Consider the following 20462-nt stretch of genomic DNA (forward strand, 5'->3'; position numbering starts at 1 on the left):
CTCTGTCCCCATGGTGTCCCCATCTCTGTCCCCATCTCTGTCCCCATGGTGTCCCCATCTCTGTCCCCATCTCTATCCCCACGGTGTCCCTATCTCTGTCCCCATTGCTATCCCCATGCTGTCCCCATGCTGTCCCCATGCTGTCCCTATCTCTATCCCCACGTCCCCCCGGTGTCCCCATCTCTGTCCCCATCGCTGTCCCCATCTCTGTCCCCATGGTGTCCCCATCTCTGTCCCCATCTCAATCCCCACGGTGTCCCCATCTCTGTCCCCATTGCTATCCCCATGGTGTCCCCATCTCTGTCCCCATCTCTGTCCCCATCTCTGTCCCCATCTCAATCCCCATGGTGTCCCCATCTCTATCCCCACGGTGTCCCCATCTCTGTCCCCATCTCTGTCCCCATGGTGTCCCCATCTCTGTCCCCATCTCAATCCCCATGGTGTCCCCATCTCTATCCCCATGGTGTCCCCATCTCTGTCCCCATTGCTATCCCCATGGTGTCCCCATCTCTGTCCCCATCTCTGTCCCCATCTCAATCCCCATGGTGTCCCCATCTCTGTCCCCATCTCTATCCCCATGGTGTCCCCATCTCTATCCCCATGGTGTCCCCATCTCTGTCCCCATCTCTATCCCCATGGTGTCCCCATCTCTATCCCCACGGTGTCCCCATCTCTGTCCCCATCTCTATCCCCATGGTGTCCCCATCTCTGTCCCCATCTCTATCCCCATGGTGTCCCCATCTCTGTCCCCATCTCTATCCCCATGGTGTCCCCATCTCTATCCCCATGGTGTCCCCATCTCTGTCCCCATCTCTATCCCCATGGTGTCCCCATCTCTATCCCCACGGTGTCCCCATCTCTGTCCCCATCTCTATCCCCATGGTGTCCCCATCTCTGTCCCCATCTCTATCCCCACGGTGTCCCCATCTCTGTCCCCATCTCAATCCCCATGGTGTCCCCATCTCTATCCCCATGGTGTCCCCATCTCTGTCCCCATTGCTATCCCCATGGTGTCCCCATGGTGTCCCCATCTCTGTCCCCATCTCAATCCCCATGGTGTCCCCATCTCTATCCCCATGGTGTCCCCATCTCTGTCCCCATTGCTATCCCCATGGTGTCCCCATCTCTGTCCCCATCTCTGTCCCCATCTCAATCCCCATGGTGTCCCCATCTCTATCCCCACGGTGTCCCCATCTCTGTCCCCATCTCTATCCCCATGGTGTCCCCATCTCTGTCCCCATCTCTGTCCCCATGATGTCCCCATCGCTGTCCCCATCTCTGTCCCCATGGTGTCCCCATCTCTGTCCCCATCTCTATCCCCACGGTGTCCCCATCTCTGTCCCCATTGCTATCCCCATGGTGTCCCCATGCTGTCCCCATGCTATCCCTATCTCTATCCCCACGTCCCCATCTCTGTCCCCATCTCTGTCCCCATCGCTGTCCCCATCTCTGTCCCCATCTCTGTCCCCATCTCTGTCCCCATGGTGTCCCCATCTCTGTCCCCATCTCTATCCCCACGGTGTCCCCATCTCTGTCCCCATCTCTGTCCCCATGGTGTCCCCATCTCTGTCCCCATCTCAATCCCCATGGTGTCCCCATCTCTGTCCCCACGGTGTCCCCATCTCTGTCCCCATCTCTGTCCCCATGGTGTCCCCATCTCTGTCCCCATCTCAATCCCCACGGTGTCCCCATCTCTATCCCCACGCTGTCCCCATCTCTGTCCCCATTGCTATCCCCATGGTGTCCCCATGCTGTCCCCATGCTGTCCCTATCTCTATCCCCACGTCCCCATGGTGTCCCCACGCTGTCCCCATCTCTGTCCCCATCTCTGTCCCCATCTCTGTCCCCATCTCTGTCCCCATCTCTGTCCCCATGGTGTCCCCATCTCTGTCCCCATGGTGTCCCCATCTCTGTCCCCATCTCAATCCCCATGGTGTCCCCATCTCTGTCCCCATCTCAATCCCCATGGTGTCCCCATCTCTATCCCCACGGTGTCCCCACCTCTGTCCCCATTGCTATCCCCATGGTGTCCCCATCTCTGTCCCCATCTCTGTCCCCATCTCAATCCCCATGGTGTCCCCATCTCTATCCCCACGGTGTCCCCATCTCTGTCCCCATCTCTGTCCCCATGGTGTCCCCATCTCTGTCCCCATCTCAATCCCCATGGTGTCCCCATCTCTATCCCCACGGTGTCCCCATCTCTGTCCCCATTGCTATCCCCATGCTGTCCCCATGCTGTCCCCATCTCTATCCCCACGTCCCCATGGTGTCCCCATCTCTGTCCCCATGCTGTCCCTATCTCTATCCCCACGTCCCCACGCTGTCCCCATCGCTGTCCCCACGCTGTCCCCATCGCTGTCCCCACGCTGTCCCCAGGTGCTGGCGGCCGTGTACAAGGCGCTGAGCGACCACCACGTGTACCTGGAGGGGACGCTGCTCAAGCCCAACATGGTGACCCCGGGCCACGCGTGTCCCAAGAAGTACAGCCCCGAGGAGATCGCCATGGCCACCGTCACCGCGCTGCGCCGCACCGTGCCGCCCGCCGTCCCCGGTGCGTCACCCTGGCCCCGCGGTGGCCCCGCGGTGGCCTCGTCCCCATCCTGATGTCCCCACGGTGTCCCCATCCCCATCCCGATATCCCCATGGTGTCCCATCCCCGTGTCCCCACAGTGGCTCCATCCCCATGGTGTCCCCATCTCCATCCCATGTCCCTGTGGTGTCCCCATGGTGGCCCCGTGTCCCCATGGTGGCCCCATCCCCATCCTGATGTCCCCATGGTGGCCCCGTCCCCACGGTGTCCCCATCCCCATGTCCCCATCCCGATGTCCCCACGGTGTCCCCATCCCCATCCTGATGTCCCCACGGTGTCCCCATCCCCATCCTGATGTCCCCACGGTGGCCCCATCCCCATCCCCGTGTCCCCATGGTGGCCCCATCCCCATCCTGATGTCCCCATGGTGGCCCCATCTCCATGGTGTCCCCATCCCTATCTTGATGACCCCATGGTGTCCCCATCCCCATGGCGTTCCTATCTCTGTCCTGATGTCCCCGTGGTGTCCCCATCCCCATGGTGTCCCCATCCCCATGGTGTCCCCATCCCCAGCCCCACGTCCCCATGGTGTCCCCATGGAGTCCCAATCCCTACATCCCCATGGTGTCCCCATCCCCATGGTGTCCCCATCCCCATGGTGTCCCCATCCCCATGGTGTCCCTGTCCTGATGTCCCCATGGTGTCCCCATCCCTATCTTGATGTCCCCATGGTGTCCCCGTCCCCACGGCATTCCTATCCCCACCCCCCATGGTGTCCCCATCCCCATGTCCCCATCCCGATGTCCCCACGGTGTCCCCATCCCCATCCTGATATCCCCACGGTGGCCCCATCCCCGTGTCCCCATGGTGTCCCATCCCCGTGTCCCCACAGTGGCTCCATCCCCATGGTGTCCCCATCTCCATCCCATGTCCCTGTGGTGTCCCCATGGTGGCCCCGTGTCCCCATGGTGGCCCCATCCCCATCCTGATGTCCCCATGGTGTCCCCATCCCCATGGTGTCCCCATCCCCATGGTGTCCCCATCTCCAGCCCCACGTCCCCATGGTGTCCCCATCCCTATCTTGATGTCCTCATGGTGTCCCCGTCCCCACGGCATTCCTATCCCCACCCCCCATGGTGTCCCCGTCCCCACGGTGTCCCCATCCCCATGTCCCCATCCCGATGTCCCCACGGTGTCCCCATCCCCATCCTGATGTCCCCACGGTGTCCCCATCCCCATCCTGATGTCCCCACGGTGGCCCCATCCCCATCCTGATGTCCCCACGGTGGCCCCATCCCCATCCCGATATCCCCATGGTGTCCCCATCCCCGTGTCCCCACAGTGGCTCCATCCCCATGGTGTCCCCATCTCCATCCCATGTCCCTGTGGTGTCCCCATGGTGGCCCCATGTCCCCATGGTGGCCCCATCCCCATCCTGATGTCCCCATGGTGGCCCCATCCCCATGGTGTCCCCATCCCCAGCCCCACGTCCCCATGGTGTCCCCATGGAGTCCCAATCCCTACATCCCCATGGTGTCCCCATCCCCATGGTGTCCCCATCCCCATGGTGTCCCTGTCCTGATGTCCCCATGGTGTCCCCATCCCTATCTTGATGTCCTCATGGTGTCCCCATCTCCATCGTGTCCCCATCCCTATCTTGATGTCCTCATGGTGTCCCCATCTCCATCGTGTCCCCATCCCTATCTTGATGTCCCCATGGTGTCCCCATCCCCATGGTGTCCCCATCTCCAGCCCCACGTCCCCATGGTGTCCCCATGGAGTCCCAATCCCTACATCCCCATGGTGTCCCCATCCCCATGGTGTCCCCATCTCCAGCCCCACGTCCCCATGGTGTCCCCATGGAGTCCCAATCCCTACATCCCCATGGTGTCCCCATCCCCATGGTGTCCCCATCCCCATGGTGTCCCTGTCCTGATGTCCCCATGGTGTCCCCATCCCTATCTTGATGTCCCCATGGTGTCCCCATCTCCATCGTGTCCCCATCCCTATCTTGATGTCCTCATGGTGTCCCCGTCCCCACGGCATTCCTGTCCCCGTCCCCACGGTGTCCCCATCCCCACGGTGTCCCCATCCCCACGTCCCCATGGTGTCCCCATGGAGTCTCAATCCCTACATCCCCATGGTGTCCCCATCCCTATCTTGATGTCCCCATGGTGTCCCCATCCCCATGGCATTCCTGTCTCCATCCCTGTGTCCCCATGGTGTCCCCGTCCCCATCCCGATGTCCCCATGGCCATGTCCTCATGGTGTCCCCATCTCCAGCCCCGTGGTGTCCCCATGGTGTCCCCATCCCCATCCTGATGTCCCCATGGTGTCCCCATCCCCATCTCCTCATGGCAATGTCAACATGAGGCCCCCATCTGCAGCCCCATGGTGTCCCCATGGAGTCCCAATCCCTACATAACCATGGTGTCCCCGTCCCGATGTCCCCATGGTGTCCCCATCCCGATGTCCCCATGGTGTCCCCATGTCCATTGTGTCCCCATCCTTATCTTGATGTCCCCATCCCCATGGTGTCCCCATCTCCATCGTGTCCCCATCCCTATCTTGATGTTCCCATGGTGTCCCCATGGCCATGTTCCCATGGTGTCCCCACGGTGTCCCCATCCCCACGGTGTCCCCATCCCTCCCCCATCCCCATGGTGTCCCCATGGTTTCCCCATTTCCATCCCGATGTTCCCACGGTGTCCCCATCCCCACGGTGTCCCCATCCCCATGGTGTCCCCATGGTTTCCCCATCTCCATCCCCATGTCCCCCACGGTGTCCCCATCCCCCACGGTGTCCCCATGTCCCCCACGGTGTCCCCATCCCCACGGTGTCCCCATCCCCATGTCCCCATGGTGTCCCCATCTCCATCCCCATGTCCCCATGGTGTTTCCATGGTGTCCCCATGGTGTCCCCATCCCCATGTCCCCATGGTGTCCCCATCTCCATCCCCATGTCCCCATGGTGTTTCCATGGTGTCCCCATGGTGTCCCCATCCCCATGTCCCCATGGTGTCCCCATCTCCATCCCCATGTCCCCATGGTGTTTCCATGGTGTCCTCGTGGTGTCCCCAACCCCATGTCCCCATGGTGTCCCCATCCTTGTGTCCCCATGCTTGTGTCCCCATCCCCATGGTGTCCCCATCTCCATCCCCATGTCCCCATGGTGTTTCCATGGTGTCCCCATGGTGTCCCCATCCCCATGTCCCCATGGTGTCCCCATCTCCATCCCCATGTCCCCCATGGTGTCCCCATCCCCACGGTGTCCCCATCCCCATGGTGTCCCCATCCCCACGGTGTCCCCATCCCCACGTCCTCATGGTGTCCCCATCTCCATCCCCATGTCCCCATGGTGTTTCCATGCTGTCCTCATGGTGTCCCCAAGCCCATGTCCCCATGCTTGTGTCCCCACGGTGTCCCCATCCCCATGGTGTCCCCATGGTTTCCCCATCTCCATCCTCATGTCCCCCACGGTGTCCCCATCCCCCTGGTGTCCCCATCCCCACATTATCCCCATTCTCCCCCCCATCCCCACGGTGTCCCCATCCCCACGGTGTCCCCATCCCCACGGTGTCCCCATCCCCACGGTGTCCCCATCCCCATGTCCCCATGGTGTCCCCATCTCCATCCCCATGTCCCCATGGTGTCCCCATCTCCATCCCCATGTCCCCATGGTGTTTCCATGGTGTCCTCATGGTGTCCCCAACCCCATGTCCCCATGGTGTCCCCATGGTTTCCCCATCTCCATCCCCATGTCCCCCACGGTGTCCCCATCCCCACGGTGTCCCCATCCCCACGGTGTCCCCATCCCCACGGTGTCCCCATCCCCACGGTGTCCCCATCCCCACGATGTCCCCATCCCCACGTCCTCATGGTGTCCCCATCTCCATCCCCATGTCCCCATGGTGTTTCCATGCTGTCCTCATGGTGTCCCCAACCCCATGTCCCCATGGTGTCCCCATGGTTTCCCCATCTCCATCCCCATGTCCCCCATGGTGTCCCCATCCCCACGGTGTCCCCATCCCCACGGTGTCCCCATCCCCACGGTGTCCCCATCCCCACGGTGTCCCCATCCCCCTGGTGTCCCCATCCCCCTGGTGTCCCCATCCCCCTGGTGTCCCCATCCCCACATTATCCCCATTCTCCCCCCCATCCCCCTGGTGTCCCCATCCCCACATTATCCCCATTCTCCCCCCCATGTCCCCCACGGTGCCCCATCCCCCACAGTGTCCCCATCTCCCTGGTGTCCCCATCCCCCTGGTGTCCCCACCCCCACATTATCCCCATTCTCCCCCCCATCCCCACGGTGTCCCCATGGTGTCCCCATCTCCATCCCCATGTCCCCATGGTGTTTCCATGGTGTCCCTATCCTTGTGTCCCCCATCCTTGTGTCCCCATCCTTGTGTCCCCATCCTTGTGTCCCCATCCTTGTGTCCCCATGGTGTCCCCATCCCCATGGTGTCCCCATGGTTTCCCCATCTCCATCCTCATGTCCCCCACGGTGTCCCCGTCCCCACGGTGTCCCCATCCCCATGGTGTCCCCATCCCCATGTCCCCATGGTGTCCCCATCCTTGTGTCCCCATGCTTGTGTCCCCATGTCCCCATGGTGTCCCCATCCCCATGGTTTCACCATCTCCATCCCCATGTCCCCCACGGTGTCCCCATCCCCACGGTGTCCCCATCCCCATGGTGTCCCCATGGTGTCCCCATCTCCATCCCCATGTCCCCATGGTGTTTCCATGCTGTCCTCATGGTGTCCCCAACCCCATGTCCCCATGCTTGTGTCCCCATGTCCCCATGGCGTCCCCATCCCCATGGTGTCCCCATGGTTTCCCCATCTCCATCCTCATGTCCCCCACAGTGTCCCCATCCCCCACGGTGTCCCCATCCCCCACGGTGTCCCCATCCCCATGGTGTCCCCATCCCCATGTCCCCCATGGTGTCCCCATCCCCATGGTGTCCCCATCCCCACGGTGTCCCCATCCCCCTGGTGTCCCCATCCCCCTGGTGTCCCCATCCCCACATTATCCCCATTCTCCCCCCCATCCCCATGGTGTCCCCATCCCCATGGTGTCCCCATCCCCATGGTGTCCCCATCCCCATGTCCCCATGGTGTCCCCATCTCCAGCCCCATGTCCCCATGGTGTTTCCATGGTGTCCTCATGGTGTCCCCAACCCCATGTCCCCATGGTGTCCCCATCCCCATGGTGTCCCCATGGTGTCCCCATCTCCATCCCCATGTCCCCCACGGTGTCTCCATCCCCCTGGTGTCCCCATCCCCCTGGTGTCCCCATCCCCACATTATCCCCATTCTCCCCCCCATGTCCCCCATGGTGTCCCCATCCCCACGGTGTCCCCATCCCCATGGTGTCCCCATCCCCATGTCCCCATGGTGTCCCCATCTCCATCCCCATGTCCCCATGGTGTTTCCATGGTGTCTCCATCCTTGTGTCCCCATCCTTGTGTCCCCACGGTGTCCCCATCCCCCTGGTGTCCCCATCCCCACGGTGTCCCCATCCCCCTGGTGTCCCCATCCCCACATTATCCCCATTCTGCCCCCCATCCCCACGGTGTCCCCATCCCCCTGGTGTCCCCATCCCCCTGGTGTCCCCATCCCCACATTATCCCCATTCTCCCCCCCATCCCCCTGGTGTCCCCATCCCCCACGGTGTCCCCATCCCCATGGTGTCCCCATCCCCACGGTGTCCCCATCCCCACGGTGTCCCCATCCCCCTGGTGTCCCCATCCCCACATTATCCCCATTCTCCCCCCCATGTCCCCCATGGTGTCCCCATCCCCACGGTGTCCCCATCCCCCTGGTGTCCCCATCCCCACATTATCCCCATTCTCCCCCCCATGTCCCCCATGGTGTCCCCATCCCCACGGTGTCCCCATCCCCACGGTGTCCCCATCCCCCTGGTGTCCCCATCCCCACGGTGTCTCCATCCCCCTGGTGTCCCCATCCCCACGGTGTCCCCATCCCCCTGGTGTCCCCGCGGCGTCCCCGTGACCGCGCCCCCGTCCCGCAGGCATCACGTTCCTGTCGGGGGGGCAGAGCGAGGAGGAGGCCTCCATCAACCTCAACGCCATCAACCGCTGCCCCCTGCTGCGCCCCTGGGCGCTCACCTTCTCCTACGGGCGCGCGCTGCAGGCGTCCGCCCTGCGCGCCTGGGCCGGCAAGAAGGACAACACCAAGGCGGCCCAGGAGGAGTACGTCAAACGGGCCCTGGTACGGCACCGCGGGGCGCGGGGACATGGGGGGACGCGGGGACATTGGGGGACGCGGGGACATGGGGGGACATGGGGACATGGGGATGGGAGGAGAAGAAGTCGCTGCCAACTACGTCAACTCAATGTCAATGGGGTCAATGTCAACCCAATGTTGACGTCTATGGGGACATCGGGAGGTTGGAGGACACCATGGGGATGGGGGGGACATGGGGACATTGGGGGGACATGGGGATGGGAGGAGAAGTCATCATTGGTGACTACGTCAACTCAACGTCAATGGGGTCAATGTCATCGTCAACCCAACGTTGGCCATGTCAAGGTGGGTCACCCATGGGGACGTTGGGAGGTTGGAGGACATCATGGGGATGGAGGTGACATGGGGATGAGGGGGACATGGGGACATTGGGGGGACATGGGGATGGGAGGAGAAGTCGTCATTGGCGACTACGTCAACTCAACGTCAATGGGGTCAATGTCATCGTCAACCCAACGTTGGCCATGTCAAGGTGGGTCACCCATGGGGACGTTGGGAGGTTGGAGGACATCATGGGGACGAGGGGCACATGGGGACATTGGGGGACATGGGGACATTGGGGGGACATGGGGATGGGAGGAGAAGTCATCATTGGTGACTACGTCAACTCAACGTCAATGGGGTCAATGTCATCGTCAACCCAACGTTGGCCATGTCAAGGTGGGTCACCCATGGGGACACGGGGACATTGGGGGACATGGGGACATGGGGATGGGAGGAGAAGAAGTCGCTGCCAACTACGTCAACTCAATGTCAATGGGGTCAATGTCAACCCAATGTTGGCCATGTCAAGGTGGGTCGGCCATGGGGACACGGGGACATTGGGGGACGCGGGGACATTGGGGGACACGGGGACACTGGGGGACATGGGGACATGGGGATGGGAGGAGAAGAAGTCGCTGCCAACTACGTCAACTCAATGTCAATGGGGTCAATGTCAACCCAATGTTGGCCATGTCAAGGTGGGTCGGCCATGGGGACACGGGGACATTGGGGGACACGGGGACATTGGGGGACATGGGGACACTGGGGGACATGGGGACATGGGGATGGGAGGAGAAGAAGTCGCTGCCCACTACGTCAACTCAATGTCAGTGGGGTCAATGTCAACCCAATGTTGGCCATGTCAAGGTGGGTCGGCCATGGGGACACGGGGACATTGGGGGACACGGGGACATTGGGGGACATGGGGACATTGGGGGACATGGGGACATGGGGATGGGAGGAGAAGAAGTCGCTGCCCACTACGTCAACTCAATGTCAGTGGGGTCAATGTCAACCCAATGTTGGCCATGTCAAGGTGGGTTGGCCATGGGGACGCGGGGACATTGGGGGACGCGGGGACATTGGGGGACATGGGGACATTGGGGGACATGGGGACATGGGGACATGGGGATGGGAGGAGAAGAAGTCGCTGCCGACTACGTCAACTCAATGTCAATGGGGTCAATGTCAACCCAATGTTGGCCATGTCAAGGTGGGTCGGCCATGGGGACACGGGGACATTGGGGGACATGGGGACATTGGGGGACATGGGGACATTGGGGGACGCGGGGACATGGGGGGACATGGGGACATGGGGATGGGAGGAGAAGAAGTCGCTGCCAACTACGTCAACTCAATGTCAATGGGGTCAATGTCAACCCAATGTTGGCCATGTCAAGGTGGGTCGGCCATGGGGACACGGGGACATTGGGGGACATGGGGACATTGGGGGACGCGGGGACATGGGGGGACATGGGGACATGGGGATGGGAGGAGAAGAAGTCGCTGCCAACTACGTCAACTCAATGTCAGTGGGGTCAATGTCAACCCAATGTTGGCCATGTCAAGGTGGGTCGGCCATGGGGACACGGGGACATTGGGGGACATGGGGACATTGGGGGACACGGGGACATTGGGGGACACGGGGGCATTGGGGGACATGGGGACATTGGGGGACATGGGGACACTGGGGGACATGGGGATGGGAGGAGAAGAAGTCGCTGCCGACTACGTCAACTCAATGTCAATGGGGTCAATGTCAACCCAATGTTGGCCATGTCAAGGTGGGTCGGCCATGGGGACACGGGGACATTGGGGGACGCGGGGACATTGGGGGACGCGGGGACATTGGGGGACATGGGGACATGGGGATGGGAGGAGAAGAAGTCGCTGCCGACTACGTCAACTCAATGTCAATGGGGTCAATGTCAACCCAATGTTGACGTCTATGGGGACATCGGGAGGTTGGAGGACACCATGGGGATGGAGGTGACATGGGGATGAGGGGGACATGGGGACATTGGGGGGACATAGGGATGGGAGAAGTCGTCATTGGTGACTACGTCAAGTCAATGTCAGTGGGGTCAATGTCATTGTCAACCCAACGTTGGCCATGTCAAGGTGGGTCACCCATGGGGACGTTGGGAGGTTGGAGGACATCATGGGGACGAGGGGCACATGGGGACATTGGGGGACATGGGGACATTGGGGGGACATAGGGATGGGAGAAGTCGTCATTGGTGACTACGTCAAGTCAATGTCAATGGGGTCAATGTCATCGTCAACCCAACGTTGGCCATGTCAAGTTGGGTCACCCATGGGGACATCAGAGGGTGGGAGGGGACATGGGGACAGTGGGAGGTTGGAGGACACCATGGGGACGAGGAGGACACGGGGACATGGGGACATGGGGACACGGGGCCGGGAGGAGGACATCAACTCAATGTCACTGGCGTCAGTGTCATCGTCACCCCAGTGTTGTCCATGTCCGGGTGGTGGCACCCGGGGGACGTCGCTGTTGTCACCGCGTCCCTGCTCGTCACACGCCCGGATGGGCGGTGTCGCCCCGCGGCTGCCACCGCAGGGGTTGTCCCCATTGTCACCCCGTGTCCCCATGTCACTGCTGTTGTGTTGTCCCCATTGTGTCCTCATGTCCCCATTGACCCCGTTGTCCCTGTTGTCCCCATGTCCCTGTTATCCCCAATGTCCCCAATGTCCCTATGTCCCTGTTATCCCTGTTGTCCCCATTGTCCCCATGTCCCTGTTATCCCTGTTGACCTCATTGTCCCCAATGTCCCCATTGTCCCCATATCCCTGTTATCCCTGTTGACCCCATTGTCCCCATGTCCCTGTTATCCCTGTTGACCCCATTGTCCCCATTGTCCTCATGTCCCTGTTATCCCCAATGTCCCCGTTGTCCCCATTGTCCCCAATGTCCCCATTGTCCCCATGTCCCTGTTATCCCCGTTGACCCCATTGTCCCCAATGTCCCCATTATCTCTGTTGTCCCCAATGTCCCCATTATCCCCATGTCCCCGTTGTCCCCAATGTCCCCATTGTCCCCATGTCCCTGTTATCCCCGTTGACCCCATTGTCCCCAATGTCCCCATTATCTCTGTTGTCCCCAATGTCCCCATTATCCCCATGTCCCTGTTATCCCCATTGTCCCCATGTCCCTGTTATCCCTGTTGTCCCATTGTCCCCATGTCCCTGTTATCCCCATTGTCCCCGTTCTCCCTATTGTCCCCATGTCCCTGTTATCCCCATTGTCCCCATTGTCCCCATGTCCCCGTTATCCCTGTTGACCACCTTGTACCCATGTCCCTGTTGTCCCCATTGTCCCCATTATCCCCATGTCCCTGTTATCCCCATTGTCCCCATTGTCCCCGTTATCCCCATTGTCCCCATGTCCCCGTTATCCCCGTTGTCCCCAATATCCCCGTTGTCCCCATGTCCCCGTTATCCCCGTTGTCCCCGTTATCCCCATTGTCCCCATTGTCCCCATGTCCCCATATCCCCGTTATCCCCATTGTCCCCGTTGTCCCCATGTCCCCGTTATCCCCAATGTCCCCATGTCCCCGTTATCCCCGTTATCCCCGTTATCCCCATTGTCCCCGTTGTCCCCATGTCCCCGTTATCCCCGTTATCCCCGTTATCCCCGTTATCCCCGTTATCCCCAATGTCCCCATTGTCCCCGTTGTCCCCATGTCCCCGTTGTCCCCGCGGCGCCGTCACCGCCCGCGTGTCCCCGTGTGTCCCCAGGCGAACTCCCTGGCGTGCCAAGGCAAATACAGCCCCAGCGGCCCCGCGGGCGCCGCCGCCACCGAGTCGCTCTTCGTCTCCAACCACGCCTACTGACGTCACCCGTGACGTCACCCGTGACGACACCGCCCGCGCCAGCAACGCCCCGCCCCCGCTGCTCCCTGGCCCCGCCCCCTTCCCCTCACCCCCCCCCACCGCGGTGACAATAAAGTGGCGGCAGATTGAATGGAGGGACCCAGGAGTGCGGGAGGGACCCAGGAGTGCGGGAGGGACCCAGGAGTTCGGGGGGGACCCAGGAGTTCGGGGAGGGACCCAGGAGTGCGGGAGGGACCCAGGAGTTCGGGGAGGGACCCAGGAGTGCGGGGAAGGACCCAGGAGTTCGGGGGGGACCCAGGAGTTCGGGAGGGACCCAGGAGTGCGGGAGGGACCCAGGAGTGCGGGAGGGACCCAGGAGTGCGGGGAGGGACCCAGGAGTTCGGGAGGGACCCAGGAGTGCGGGAGGGACCCAGGAGTGCGGGGAGGGACCCAGGAGTTCGGGAGGGACCCAGGAGTTCGGGGAGGGACCCAGGAGTTCGGGAGGGACCCAGGAGTTCGGGGGGGGACCCAGGAGTGCGGGAGGGACCCAGGAGTTCGGGGAGGGACCCAGGAGTTCGGGGAGGGACCCAGGAGTGCGGGAGGGACCCAGGAGTTCGGGGAGGGACCCAGGAGTGCGGGAGGGACCCAGGAGTGCGGGAGGGACCCAGGAGTGCCCCAAGGGACCCAGGAGTGCGGGAGGGACCCAGGAGTTCGGGAGGGACCCAGGAGTGCGGGAGGGACCCAGGAGTTCGGGGAGGGACCCAGGAGTGCGGGAGGGACCCAGGAGTGCGGGAGGGACCCAGGAGTTCGGGAGGGACCCAGGAGTGCGGGGAGGGACCCAGGAGTTCGGGAGGGACCCAGGAGTTCGGGGAGGGACCCAGGAGTTCGGGAGGGACCCAGGAGTTCGGGGGGGACCCAGGAGTGCGGGAGGGACCCAGGAGTTCGGGGAGGGACCCAGGAGTTCGGGGAGGGACCCAGGAGTTCGGGAGGGACCCAGGAGTTGGGGAGGGACCCAGGAGTTCGGGGAGGGACCCAGGAGTGCGGGAGGGACCCAGGAGTGCGGGAGGGACCCAGGAGTTCGGGAGGGACCCAGGAGTTCGGGAGGGACCCAGGAGTGCGGGGAGGGACCCAGGAGTTCGGGAGGGACCCAGGAGTGCGGGGGGGACCCAGGAGTTCGGGGAGGGACCCAGGAGTGCGGGAGGGACCCAGGAGTGCGGGAGGGACCCAGGAGTTCGGGAGGGACCCAGGAGTGCGGGGAGGGACCCAGGAGTTCGGGAGGGACCCAGGAGTTCGGGGAGGGACCCAGGAGTTCGGGAGGGACCCAGGAGTTCGGGGGGGACCCAGGAGTGCGGGAGGGACCCAGGAGTTCGGGGAGGGACCCAGGAGTTCGGGAGGGACCCAGGAGTTCGGGGAGGGACCCAGGAGTGCGGGAGGGACCCAGGAGTGCGGGAGGGACCCAGGAGTTCGGGAGGGACCCAGGAGTGCGGGGAGGGACCCAGGAGTTCGGGAGGGACCCAGGAGTTCGGGGAGGGACCCAGGAGTTCGGGAGGGACCCAGGAGTTCGGGGGGGACCCAGGAGTGCGGGAGGGACCCAGGAGTTCGGGGGGGACCCAGGAGTGCGGGAGGGACCCAGGAGTTCGGGAGGGACCCAGGAGTTCGGGGGGGACCCAGGAGTGCGGGAGGGACCCAGGAGTTCGGGGAGGGACCCAGGAGTGCGGGAGGGACCCAGGAGTGCGGGAGGGACCCAGGAGTTCGGGAGGGACCCAGGAGTTCGGGGGGGACCCAGGAGTTCGGGAGGGACCCAGGAGTTCGGGGAGGGACCCAGGAGTGCGGGAGGGACCCAGGAGTGCGGGAGGGACCCAGGAGTGCGGGGGGGACCCAGGAGTTCGCGGAGGGACCCAGGAATTCGGGGAGGGACCCAGGAGTTCGGGAGGGACCCAGGAGTTCGGGGAGGGACCCAGGAGTTCGGGAGGGACCCAGGAGTGCGGGAGGGACCCAGGAGTGCCCCAAGGGACCCAGGAGTGCGGGGAGGGACCCAGGAGTTCGGGGAGGACCCAGGAGTTCGGGAGGGACCCAGGAGTTCGGGAGGGACCCAGGAGTGCGGGGAGGGACCCAGGAGTTCGGGGAGGGACCCAGGAGTTCGGGGAGGGACCCAGGAGTGCGGGAGGGACCCAGGAGTGCGGGAGGGACCCAGGAGTTCGGGGAGGGACCCAGGAGTTCGGGAGGGACCCAGGAGCGCGGGAGGGACCCAGGAGTTCGGGAGGGACCCAGGAGTGCGGGAGGGACCCAGGAGTGCCCCAAGGGACCCAGGAGTGCGGGAGGGACCCAGGAGTGCAGGAGGGGACCCAGGAGTGCGGGAGGGACCCAGGAGTTCGGGAGGGACCCAGGAGTTCGGGGAGGGACCCAGGAGTGCGGGAGGGATCCAGGAGTGCGGGAGGGACCCAGGAGTTCTCTATGGGTCACTTATGGGGCACTGTGGGTCACTCATGGGGCTCTATGGGGCACTAATGGGGAGTTATTGGGCACTTATGGGGCTCCATGAGTCACATGTGGGGCGCTATGGGGCACTTGTGGGTCTCTATGAGTCACTTATGGGGCACTATAAGTCACTTAGGGGGCTCTATGGGTCACTTATGGGGAACTTGTGGGTCACTATGCGGCACTTGGGGGTCACTAACAGGCACTTATGGGTCGCCAAGAGTCACTTATGGGGCACTACGGGTCACTTATGGGGCTCCATGAGTCACTTGTGGGTCTCTATGGGGCACTTGTGGGTCTCTATGGGTCACTTATGGGGCTTTATGGGGAACTTGTGGGTCGATATTTGGCGCTTGGGGGTCACCCTCAAGTTCCCCATTAGTGCCCCATAAGTGCCCCATAGAGCCCCATAAGTGACCCGTAGTGCCCCATAAGTGACTCTTGGCGACCCATAGGTGCCTGTTCGTGACCCCCAAGTGCCCCATAGCGACCCTCAGGTTCGCCATAATTGCCCCATAAGTGACCCACAGTGCCCCATAAGCGACTCTTGCTGACCCATAAGTGCCTGTCAGTGACCCCCAAGTGCCCCATAGCGACCCACAAGTTCCCCATAAGTGCCCCATAGAGACCCATAGAGCCCCATAAGTAGACCCATAGAGCCCCATAAGTGCCCCATAAGTGAACACATAGAGCCCCATAAGTGCCCCATAGCGTCTCCCAAGTGCCTCATAGTGCCCATAAGTGACTCTTAGCGACCCATAAGTGCCCCATAGAGACCCATAAGTGCCCCATAAGTGCCCCATAGTCCCCCATAAGTGCCCCATAGAGCCCCATAAGTGCCCCATAGAGCCCCATAAGTGACCCATAGCGCCCCATAAGTGACCCATAGAGACCCATAAGTGCCCCATAAGTGACCCATAGAGCCTGGGTTCCTCCCGAACTCCTGGGTCCATTGGGCACTCCTGGGTCCCTCGCCCCATAGCGTCTCCCCAGTGCCCCACAAGTGACTCATGGAGCCCCATAAGTGCCTCTTAGCGACCCATAGGTGCCTGTTCGTGACCCCCAAGTGCCCCATAGTGACCCACAAGTTCCCCATAAGTGCCCCATAGTGCCCCATAAGTAACCCATGGAGCCCCACAAGTGACTCCTAGAGACCCATAAGTGCCCCATAAGTGCCTGGTAGTGACCTCCAGGTGTCCCATAGCGACCCCCAAGTTCCCCATAAGTGCCCCCTAAGTGCCCCATAGCGCCCCATAAGTGCCTCCTAGTGACCCCCAAGTGCCCAATAGAGACCCACAAGCGACCCATAGTGCCCCATAAGTGACTCACAGAGCCCCATAAGTGACCCATAGTGACCCATAAGTGCCCCATAGAGATCCATTAGTGCCCCATAGCATCTCCCCAGTGTCCCAGAGAGCCCCACAAGTGACTTATGGAGCCCCATAGGTGCCCCATAGAGCCCCATAAGTGACCTATAGTGCCCCACAAGTGACTCATGGAGCCCCATAAGTGACCCGTAGTGCCCCATAAGTGCCTCTTAGTGACCCATAGGTGCCTGTTCGTGACCCCCAAGTGCCCCATAGCGACCCTCAGGTTCCCCATAAGTGCCCCATAAGTGACCCACAGTGCCCCATAAGCGACTCTTGCTGACCCATAAGTGCCTGTTAGTGACCCCCAAGTGCCCAATAGGGACCCACAAGTTCCCCATAAGTGCCCCATAAGTGACCCACAGAGCCCCATAAGTGCCCCATAGCGTCTCCCTAGTGTCCCATAGTGCCCATAAGTGACTCTTAGCGACCCATAAGTGCCGCATAGAGCCCCATAAGTGACCCATAGAGCCCCATAAGTGACCCATAGAGACCCATAGAGCCCCATAAGTGACCCATAGAGACCCATAGCGCCCCATAAGTGACCCATAGAGCCTGGGTTCCTCCCGAACTCCTGGGTCCATTGGGGCACTCCTGGGTCCCTCGCCCCATAGCGTCTCCCCAGTGCCCCACAAGTGACTCATGGAGCCCCATAAGTGCCTCTTAGCGACCCATAGGTGCCTGTTCGTGACCCCCAAGTGCCCCATAGCAACCCTCAGGTTCCCCGTAAGTGCCCCATAAGTGACCCACAGTGCCCCATAAGCGACTCTTGCTGACCCACAAGTGCCTGTTAGTGACCCCCAAGTGCCCAATAGCGACCCACAAGTTCCCCATAAGTGCCCCATAAGTGACTCACAGAGCCCCATAAGTGCCCCATAGCGTCTCCCTAGTGTCCCATAGTGCCCATAAGTGACTCTTAGCGACCCATATGTGCCCCATAGAGCCCCATAAGTGACCCATAGAAACCCATAAGTGCCCCATAGAGACCCATAAGTGCCCCATAAGTGCCCCATAGAGCCTGGGTTCCTCCCGAACTCCTGGGTCCATTGGGGCACTCCTGGGTCCCTCGCCCCATAGCGTCTCCCCAGTGCCCCACAAGTGACTCATGGAGCCCCATAAGTGCCTCTTAGCGACCCATAGGTGCCTGTTCGTGACCCCCAAGTGCCCCATAGTGACCCCCAAGTTCCCCATAAGTGCCCCATAGTGCCCCATAAGTAACCCATGGAGCCCCACAAGTGACTCCTAGAGACCCATAAGTGCCCCATAAGTGCCTGGTAGTGACCTCCAGGTGTCCCATAGCGACCCCCAAGTTCCCCATAAGGGCCCCATAAGCGCCCCATAAGTGCCTCTTCGTGACCCCCAAGTGCCCAATAGAGACCCACAAGCGACCCATAGTGCCCCATAAGTGACTCACAGAGCCCCATAAGTGACCCATAGTGCCCCATAAGTGACTCACAGAGCCCCATAAGTGACCCATAGTGCCCCATAAGTGACTCACAGAGCCCCATAAGTGACCCATAGTGCCCCATAAGTGCCCCATAGAGATCCATTAGTGCCCCATAGCATCTCCCCAGTGTCCCAGAGAGCCCCACAAGCGACTTATGGAGCCCCATAGCTGCCCCATAGAGCCCCATAAGTGACCTATAGTGCCCCACAAGTGACTCATGGAGCCCCATAAGTGACCCGTAGTGCCCCATAAGTGACCCGTAGTGCCCCATAAGTGCCTCTTAGCGACCCATAGGTGCCTGTTCGTGACCCCCAAGTGCCCCATAGCGAGCCTCAGGTTCCCCATAAGTGCCCCATAAGTGACTCACAGTGCCCCATAAGCGACTCTTGCTGACCCACAAGTGCCTGTTAGTGACCCCCAAGTGCCCAATAGCGACCCACAAGTTCCCCATAAGTGCCCCACAAGTGACTCATAGAGCCCCATAAGTGCCCCATAGCGTCTCCCAAGTGCCTCATAGTGCCCATAAGTGACTCTTAGCGACCCATAAGTGCCCCATAGAGACCCATAAGTGCCCCATAGCGTGTCCCCAGTGCCCCACAGTGCCCCACAAGTGACTTACGGAGCCCCATAAGTGACCCGTAGTGCCCCATAAGTGACTCTTGGCGACCCATAAGTGCCTGTTAGTGACCCCCAAGTGCCCAATAGAGACCCACAAGCGACCCATAGCGCCCCATAAGTGACTCACGGAGCCCCATAAGTGACCCATAGTGACCCATAAGTGCCCCATAGAGATCCATTAGTGCCCCATAGCATCTCCCCAGTGTCCCATAGAGCCCCACAAGTGACTTATGGAGCCCCATAGGTGCCCCATAGAGCCCCATAAGTGACCTATAGTGCCCCACAAGTGACTCATGGAGCCCCATAAGAGACTCATAGGGACCCACAAGTGCCCCATAGCGTCTCCCCAGTGCCCCATAGGTGCCCCACAGTGCCCCACAAGTGACTCGTGGAGCCCCATAAGTGACCCATAGTGCCCCAAAAGTGACCCTTGGCGACCCACAAGTGCCTGTTAGTGACCCCCAAGTGCCCCATAGCGACCCACAAGTTCCCCATAAGTGCCCCATAAGTGACTCATAGAGCCCCATAAGTGCCCCATAGCGTCTCCCTAGTGTCCCAGAGTGCCCATAAGTGACTCTAAGCGACCCATAAGTGCCCCATAGAGCCCCATAAGTGACCCATAGAGACCCATAGAGACCCATAAGTGCCCCATAAGTGCCCCATAGAGCCCCATAAGTGACCCATAGAGACCCATAAGTGCCCCATAAGTGAACACATAGACCCCCATAAGTGCCCCATAGCGTCTCCCAAGTGCCTCATAGTGCCCATAAGTGACTCTTAGCGACCCATAAGTGCCCCATAGAGCCCCATAAGTGACCCATAGAGACCCATAAGTGACCCATAGAGACCCATAGAGACCCATAAGTGCCCCATAGCGACCCACAAGTTCCCCATAAGTGCCCCATAGAGCCCCATAAGTGACCCGTAGAGACCCATAAGTGCCCCATAAGTGAACACATAGAGCCCCATAAATGCCCCATAGTGCCCCATAAGTGACCCATAGAGACCCATAGCGACCCATAAGTGACCCATAGAGACCCATAGTGCCCCATAAGTGACCCATAGAGCCCCATAAGTGACCCATAGAGACCCATAGCGCCCCATAAGTGACCCATAGCGCCTGGGTTCCTCCCGAACTCCTGGGTCCATTGGGGCACTCCTGGGTCCCTCGCCCCATAGCGTCTCCCCAGTGCCCCACAAGTGACTCATGGAGCCCCATAAGTGCCTCTTAGCGACCCATAGGTGCCTGTTCGTGACCCCCAAGTGCCCCATAGTGACCCCCAAGTTCCCCATAAGTGCCCCATAGTGCCCCATAAGTAACCCATGGAGCCCCACAAGTGACTCCTAGAGACCCATAAGTGCCCCATAAGTGCCTGGTAGTGACCTCCAGGTGTCCCATAGCGACCCACAAGTTCCCCATAAGTGCCCCCTAAGTGCCCCATAGCGCCCCATAAGTGCCTCTTCGTGACCCCCAAGTGCCCAATAGAGACCCACAAGCGACCCATAGTGCCCCATAAGTGACTCACAGAGCCCCATAAGTGACCCATAGTGCCCCATAAGTGCCCCATAGAGATCCATTAGTGCCCCATAGCATCTCCCCAGTGTCCCAGAGAGCCCCACAAGTGACTTATGGAGCCCCATAGGTGCCC

The 20462-nt window shown here is 61.3% G+C and overlaps 1 protein-coding gene across 5 annotated transcripts in view; it reads left to right on the forward strand.

The window, feature by feature from the left end:
• Window positions 1–13054, forward strand: part of ALDOA (aldolase, fructose-bisphosphate A) — a 28105-nt gene extending 15051 nt beyond the window's left edge. For all 5 annotated transcript variants that reach the window (XM_065862213.2, XM_065862211.2, XM_065862212.2 and 2 more), the window contains exons 7-9: window positions 2377–2551; window positions 8567–8766; window positions 12829–13054. In XM_065862213.2, coding sequence (XP_065718285.1) covers window positions 2377–2551; window positions 8567–8766; window positions 12829–12924 — 471 coding nt within the window. In that variant the 3' untranslated portion in view covers window positions 12925–13054. The remainder of the gene's footprint in view (window positions 1–2376; window positions 2552–8566; window positions 8767–12828) is intronic.
• The last annotated feature ends 7408 nt before the right edge of the window (window positions 13055–20462 follow it).

This window comes from Patagioenas fasciata, chromosome 37 (assembly GCF_037038585.1).
Source record: "Patagioenas fasciata isolate bPatFas1 chromosome 37, bPatFas1.hap1, whole genome shotgun sequence".
NCBI classification, from domain to species: Eukaryota; Metazoa; Chordata; class Aves; order Columbiformes; family Columbidae; genus Patagioenas; species Patagioenas fasciata.